The 8658-nt window shown below is 29.3% G+C and overlaps 1 protein-coding gene across 1 annotated transcript; it reads left to right on the top strand.

Annotated features, from left to right (window-relative positions):
- Positions 1–5906: 5906 nt before the first annotated feature.
- Positions 5907–7805, top strand: LOC143576938 (NEP1-interacting protein 2-like). The gene is made up of 4 exons (XM_077060913.1): positions 5907–6070; positions 6650–6801; positions 6888–6971; positions 7368–7805. Exons 1-4 carry the CDS (start codon positions 5989–5991, stop codon positions 7644–7646), a joined length of 597 nt encoding a protein of 198 aa, XP_076917028.1. The 5' UTR covers positions 5907–5988; the 3' UTR covers positions 7647–7805.
- Positions 7806–8658: the final 853 nt, after the last annotated feature.

Here is an 8658-nt window from a genome sequence, read left to right as displayed (position 1 = left end):
GGTTTATAAATATTGACCCTAAGCATGCTAATTTCCTAACGGTTTCTAAGGTCAGTGGGAGCAGTAAAAGTCCGTATAATGACTTGGCAAAAGTACAAGAGGTGGGGGGAAGAGAGTCATTAGATTTTACTCAAAATTTAACTCCAATTACACCTATTGTACACCATACTGTACCAACTCTTACAAACTTAGAATCCTGAAAATGATAGCAACATAACCAAGAGCTAATTTATAAAACTGAAACTTCAAATAAACCCAATAATCAACTCAGGAGGTCATCTAGGTTTTAAAACCTACTAACTTTGATGATCATGTAAGCTCCCTAACTAAAGTTGAAATGGATGTTGGAAAGTTTAATGATCATACTCATTCTAATTAAACCATTAAATCAATCAATATTCTAAATGGAATAAATCTATTATTAGCCAATTAAACTAAACTTCATAAGTCAGAATAACGTTTAAGATGTTGTTGAAACACCTAAGGGTGTTCATAACTAAATTAAATCCTAACACAAACGTTAAGACACAAAGAAGCATGATTGATTGTTAAAGGTTATATTCAAGGAGAATCAACTATCAAAGAATCTTCTTACCTATATTACAAAAGATTTCTTTAAGTATCATTATTGTTCTAGTAGCTTATAACAGTTAAGAGCTACATTAGAAGAACATTAAAACAACTTTCCCTAACACTTGACTTACATATTTATATGTTCATAACACAACCTAAAAGTTATAAACTGAAGGTTAAAGAACATTTAGTCTATAAGTCAATAAAATCTATATATGGGTTAAAGCAAACATCAAAATGTGATGAAATCTTTATACAATTATTTTCATCAAAAAACCTAGTGGATTAATGTACCTACCTCAAGATGAGTGGGAGCAACTAAAAACAAACTTGTCCTTATATAAATGACATTCTTCTGACAAGTATATGTTACATAAGTCAAAGCATTGTTCGTACATACTTTTATGTGATAGATCTCAGAGATATCCCTTACATAATAGATATCATAACATTCTGAGATAGACCCAAAAGGGACGTTAGTTTTGTTCTATAGTTTTTATCTTAAATGGGTCCTTATACATGTAACAAACAATATTGTTCTATTTAGAGGATAATAGGATCATTGAGATTATTACTTTATGCTTCATTAAGTAGAAGCCTTATGTAGGTTCAAGTCTATACTCGTTTAGATATTACTCAAATTTGCAATACACTAGATATGTCTAGATTAATGTGAAACATCTAAAAAGAGTATTAAAATATCTTTAAAAGAAACGAAAGACTATAATTTAAAAGAAAATGTGAGAATTCAAACCGGTAGATTACTCTAAACTTTGTCCTATTCAGAGATAAGAAAATGTAATTTTCGGGATATATTCTTATGTCAGAAAATAAATTTATCTCATGGAGGAGTCATAATGAACTGATAACAACAACCTAAGTCATAACGACATAATATGTTGATTAATTACAATGTTGTTGAATATTTATTAGTGAACTCAGAAGTTTAATTAAACTCCAGATAAATTATATATTGAAGACTAATTGTGATAAAGTTAGCTACCATGTTTTCTCAAACAGTAATAGTTTGAGAGGTGCTGCATTAAATTTCGATATGAAACTAATTATTCATTTATGAACGAATTGAGGAATCTAAATTTTTGTATCGAATACATTCATAATATGCTTAAGGATCCTATAAATAAAGGTCTACCCGTAAGTATTATGAAAGCGTTTATAATCATGAGGGGTTTATTGATGACCATGTACAACTGCATATCGTACTATGAATGATTAACTATTAATTTTCCTCACTAGTTTTGATTTTGTATGTCTCTTAATATGTTCTGCATGTATAATAACATATAGAAAAATTACTATACAAATCAAATGTTTGAAGGGCTTACTTGAAAATTTTGATCATAACTACTTAGGTTTTAAATAAGGACTGTAGTATGATTAATGAGGGTCTTGAGCTGATGTTCAATTCAATGATTGTATTTCTTTGCTCCAGTTTGAGTTTAAAACTAAAATGAGTGTTAACTCCTGATCAGGCTTATCTAATACTCATAATAAATGATTATTCGGCCAAGTGGGAGAATGTAAGAATAATATATAATAATATATATTTATATATGGCCATTATAATCATTTATATTATAATAGATCAAAATATTAACTATACCTTATTATATATTAGTTTGGTAATTATTGATGGGCCATATTACCTATAATTAACTAATAAAGGGTTTTCCCTTGGGTGTATATATAGAGAGATAAATATTAACATCATAACCTAATCAGACACATATAACATTTTTGTGTGCCTCCTCTCTTCTAAACCGGGTTCCTCTCAAGAACCCTAACACTATCCTTAACTATACATCCTAAAGGGGAACTCGATCAACCTGACAACTATGTCGTCTACATCCTTCTCCGATGCGTTTAGTACTCTCCATGCAATAACAGGTACACATATAATTATAGGTATATCATACTATTCATGTTTTCCATTATCATTATGAGGAATTGATCAACATAAACAATATGAGGTGTATGCATCATTTTATCGGGGGTTGAGACTTGAGAGTTGAGACAACGGGTTTTTAGTATTCATGCCTAACTCAAAAAACTTAAAATTCAATTTTAAACAAAATCGAAATTGGAGATTAGAATTCAGTTTCAAAAATTCAAATTCAATTTAGTAATCAAATTTCGTATCAAATACGAATTTATGCTTTTAAATTCGATTCGAAATCCGAATTCAAATTTTGTGCGTGAAAACATTATTTTAACGATTTTAACATATTTACGCTAGTACTTCAATATCCAACCCAAGCCCAAAAGCCAATTATTTTAGGGCGAATTTGAATGAATTAGTTTGAATTCGAATCGAACTGAGTTTCGAATCAGTCTTGAAATCAAATTCGAACCAAATTTGAATCTAGGTTCAAACAATCACAAATCGAATAATAATATGGGGTGTTTTAATATGGATATTCAAAAGATAAAAGTTGTATGAACATGGGACTAAAAGAAATATAAGGTCGAATTCTTTTATGATCTAAGAAGTACTATGGGAAAACTTGCCAAATATGGTGTGTGACAGAGAGGTTTGTTAGATAATAAAACATCATGTCAGATCCACTTGTATAACTAGTGAGTTCGAGATTCTGGCTGTATCTCATACCATTTATTGAACATTAAATAATCACATTATTTTACAAACATTTAAAAATTAAAAATCTAGTGAAATCGAGATTTAGCTAATGTTGTAAGGTGTTATAACCTTAATTCAAAGTTATATTTAGATAACAACATCTTAGAGTAGAAAGAGAGAAAAGTTTAGTTTATAAAGAATGCATGAATTTAAATATCACCAACACGTTTAAGATTTATTGTCGGTAAATAAAAAAGAGAAACTATTTATTTGAAAGTAGTTCATAATGAATTAATTGAACACATATATTCCAAAACCTGCAATTACAATCCATCTAATGCTCATTTTTATAGGACTTATTTTTATAGGATTTGAACTTACATCATTTTATTAAGAATAGAAGTGGATCTGACATATATTTTTATATATATAAACAAAAAATAAACAACGGCATGCTACATTATTATTTACACCGGGTTTCATATATCATATATATTTTTATATAAATTGTTATAAGCATGTGCAAGGTCATTTTAACAATAGCAATTTACAAATTTATATTTTTCTTATTTTACTATTAATCAACTCATCAATCTTCTTGACCATATATGAGGCACTATATTTTATTATATGAATTCATTTACTATTTGATTGTGATTAACTGCTAAATATATCTGAATAAAGATTAAATTAATTTTCTATTAAAAAACAAGTTATTATATTTCATGTGTTATGATTTAATACAAACTACAATTAATTTGAGAAATATACAAACCATTAGAATAATTATGCTAACACAATAATATTAGTTATTACTCTACTAAAATAATAGGTATAGATTTTTATTATTTTTTTAAATTTTCTTATAATACGACCTATTTGAATCCATTTAAATTCAAAAATTTTAATTCGGTTTTCAAATACTAGCTCAGTTTATAAAAAATCTATGTGACGTGATTCCAATAATACGAAAACCGACTCGATTATCACTACTAAATGAAAATGTGAATTGCTAAATTTTCAGATTGTCATATATACATATGGAAATCTTAATTGTTAAGCTAAGGTATAAGATAGTCAAGGTTTGATTAACATGATGGATACATTAAAACATATATATCTTAAATAAAAATGAATATCATATTTTTATTATATAGCTTCAAATTAATTAAATTGATGCATGAATGCATGATGCAATGGATGTAGACCATGTGAGGTAGCTATTGGCAAAAAACAATGTATTGCTTTTAAAATAAATATATTAATATCTTTTCTAAATTAAAAAAAAAAACAACTTATTTTGATTTCACATATGTGTCGTTCTTCTTTCATAAAATGATAATTAGAAAACGAGTAAAAAAACTTTTACTACGCAAGTTGAAATCAAGAACATTGTTATTAGCTTCATTGAGCATGTTAATACTGGTTGTTTGTTAATCATGGGTCCAATTTGACCCGAATACATATTATTACCTACTAAATTTCTTGTTAGTTAAGAATAAATAGATACCCATTAATCTTGGTAGCGAATTGAAAAGTACCTTGTGAGTTAGTCGTTACTTATAACCACTTTGGTTGTGTGTTAACAAAGTAGTTATCATGGCCACATTACCGGTCTAAACAATAGTTGATGCCTAAGCTAGGGAAACTTATAGACTTGGTTACCATAGACTGAACACAAGTTTGGCATTCAATAAATGAGACACATCATCTTAATTATACGTGACATAAAACTAAAAAGTCTAAATTTGTGTCTTGGTTGATTAAATACCTAGGTTAAATATATACATAAGCAAATATCTTGTAGATAACATCATAAAGGTGATTTTGTGTCAATTGTTTTGTATTGATTTTAGCTATGAGTGTCAATCGTGTCGGATTGTTGGGTAAGAGGGCTAATGAATTTCGGGTTGGCTGATTGAAATATGCAATCTAAACTCGGCCCATGTTTTTTTTTCGTATCAAAGATTTCACCATAACCTACACACACATAAATTCGGGTCAACCGGAACACGGCCAATTTATCAAAAAATAAATAAAAACAAAATTGATATATTTAAAGTCAATAGATTAAACAAGTAATATGAATATTTTTTTTATTATTAAAAAATGTTGAAAATTAATTGGAAATTACAAATGTATGTTAAAAAAATTGGAAAACAAAATAACACAAATGAGAATATAATTATAAAAGGTTTTATTAAATAGTTAAACGAGTTAACAAGACAACCCGAACCTTACCTTTTTTTTAACAGGTTCTGACAATCAACCCAAAACTTATTTTTTCTCGTGTTGGGTTCGGGTCGTGTTTCAAATCATGTCAACAATTACCGCACCTGATTTTAGCTAGTTATGTGAACACTTTTACCATCTCGGGCCTAAAATCAGATTAAGTTCATTTTAATTGCTAGTCTGTAATCTAGCCATCATTAATATAATAACATTTTCTACTCATCATGCTCATACTAATTATATAAAATCTTATAATTTTTTACCCTCTTAAAATATCTTACATAAGCAATGTCAAACTTAGCCGATCTTTAATCCAACCATAATTTAAAATTTTAAATAACACAAACTTGATGTCTTCATCTTATTTTTTAAATTACTACTTGTAAGATATTTTAAACCAAAAAAGTATAATATTATTATTACCTAAAAATAAAAGTCTACTATATTTCAACACTTTTTTTTATTATTAAATGTTGTTTTCCATACTCTCTACCCCTATAAATACATCTTCTATCCATTTAAATACCAATTCACTATCTACTCTCATTACTCATCTTCTCCGGCATCTTTTTCCGGCAACAAACATGGCTGATTTCAAATTTTGCTCTTTTATGTATGTATTAAATAGAGTCTCTACCGCTTTCATCACTTGCGCCTTCGCGTTAGGTTCGTGTAATTCCTTCTTATTTTCTTAAAATATCACTAGCAAAAAAAATTATTGATGGTTTGTAACTTTGTATTAGTGTTTACGGGGCAACAGGCTGCGTTGCTGGACTATTTTTTATAGCAAAACTAAGTTTTTTGAAAATTTAATAATTTATTATATACTAAAAGAAAAAAATTTATGGTTTGTAGTAGTATTTACATATAAATAAAAGGTGAACTGATAACAAGTGTGTCAGTAGGTTATTTTTTTTTATAGTGAAACTACTTTTTTTGAAAAATTACATTAATTTCTTAATATACCACTAGATAAAAGGTGAACACAACAAACGTCGCCAGATGTTTTTGGATATTAAAACTAAGTCTTTTGAAAACTACATTCATAGACGTTGGAAAGCTAGACTCCATTAAAATAATCTTACGTTAAAATCTTAATTGCCTCCAGTAAAATTTTGGTTAAACCCCCCTATAGAAAAACCTTGGGTCCACCATAAAATTACTATACATGACCCATTGGACTCTATTAAGTAGCTCCTTGGATTTCAAATTTCTTTAATACTTAAATTTGAATACTGAATTCAGGTGGATCAATAATCGGGACAATCACGGGCGCAATCAAAGGGCAAACTACCGAAACAGGGTTAGTTCGTGGCGCGGGTGTGGGTGCGGTCACGGGTGCGATCACGGCGTTGCAAGTCATGGATATGATGGTTAATGGTGAACCCTTCTCTAAGGTAATTTGTGTTTGTACCTTATATATGTCATATTTGTACATATGGTTTGATTGGTGTTAACATGTGTAATAATTAACTCTTTGCAGGTTGCATTGTTACATAGCCTTTTAAATGGGAAAGTGTTTATTGAATGGGTCAGCCCAGCTGTGCTTAAAGCATACCAATGGCAGGTAAATAAACATGGTGGGGTTGAGTTTGTGATGTTTGTTTTAAACATTAAGAAAAAAAATGTGGATAATAGATTCTTGAATCTTTGGTTTAAAACATTGATGAAATCGAATCCTGGAACATGTGATAAGACAACCTAAAAAAGTACAAATTATGTTTTTTTGATGATAAACTTTAGCTTTTGTTTTTTATTATTTTTTTCTTAATTAATGCTATGCAAATCTTAGATAAGTACAATTATCTAAAATTTGTAAGAAGGTTGTGTTTTTGCGTTGTCAATATACAGGGATGTCGTTTTGACTGACATCACAATTTTTAAAAAATCGTTAATATGTGTAAATATATATTATTATGTACGTGTATATGTATATTAATATGTTTATTTGTGATTTGTACAGACTAGTAACATGGAAACGAGTTTTAGTGACATGTTTGACGTGGATAACAATGGGACAAGAGGGTTATCTGAAGATACAATAGACAGGTTACCAAAACGCGTATTTGGGGATTCGATTGATCAAATAGAGGAGACAAACTGCGCGATTTGCTTGGAAGATTTCGAGAAGAAAGAAGAAGGACGAGAACTACCAAGTTGTAGACACGTGTTTCACGTAAAATGCATCGATGAATGGCTAGTTAGGCAGGGATCTTGCCCTATCTGTAGAAGGGATGTATAACAACATTATTAATTGTTAGTAAAAACGTATGGGATAAGTTTGGTGGTTACAAACAAAACAAAAGGTGTTGCATTTGGACATAGCTAGTAGTAGTTATAGCCATGTGATTTGGTGATTGAATGGTTATATATATGATGGTTACTAAAACCTTTCAATGTTATGTCTTATGGCATCACAAGTGTTTTGTATTTTTGAATCGGTAACTTTTAAAAGATAGTAAATGTAACAAGTTTAAAATAATAAAATAAAACTATTCGACCACATGGCTCATTCACATGTCAAAGATAACTTAACTACTACAACTTATATAGCTAGCACAATTGAAATTTACGGAAAAAATCACGTGTTTAAACATTAATGGTATACAGTATGTTTGATCACACGCTCACCAAAAATAGGTAAGGAAATATTAAGACGTATAGAAAAAGGAAAGTGAACTATAAGAAATGGTTTGGATCAACTGACTCAACTATGGGATGAGATCCATACCGTTTCTTTTAAAGTGTTTATAAGAAGGAAACGGAAGTCTGGATTTTGGAGTGTAAGGTGGGCCCAAAATCCAATTTCAACATCCACCCCCTATCTATCATGTGTTCTCGATCTTTCTGTATTTTTACTATTTACTTACTATTCTCTCTTGTAAAACTCGACATTTTTGTACTTTCGCTATTCACTTACTATTCTCTCTTAACCACAACCATCACCACCGACTCTCATGTCAGTTATTCAACCACTACGACCTGTAACACCTAGAATTTTATATTTTATATTTTTTATTCGTAATAATTCATTTTAATTATTAGGTGATAATTTCTCATTTAAGTTGTATTAACAGGAGTCCATTATTATGATTTCTTGTACTCAAAAAGTATACAAAAGTCAAAATGAAGGTTTAATTTGAAAACAAAAATCCAACTCTTGTGGCTTAAGTCTAAATAAGCAACTTGAGGGACTTAAATTGCTATTGTGGCAAATGTTTTCTCTAGATAACTTGCGAAGAGGATTGGTACTC

The sequence above is a fragment of the Bidens hawaiensis genome, unplaced genomic scaffold (assembly GCF_021521415.1).
Source record: "Bidens hawaiensis isolate Kalapana, Puna unplaced genomic scaffold, B.hawaiensis_p1.1 tig00028417_1, whole genome shotgun sequence".
Classification (NCBI taxonomy): Eukaryota; Viridiplantae; Streptophyta; class Magnoliopsida; order Asterales; family Asteraceae; genus Bidens; species Bidens hawaiensis.
Note: the sequence above shows the minus strand (reverse complement) of the source record. Positions and strands in the feature narration are given on the sequence as shown.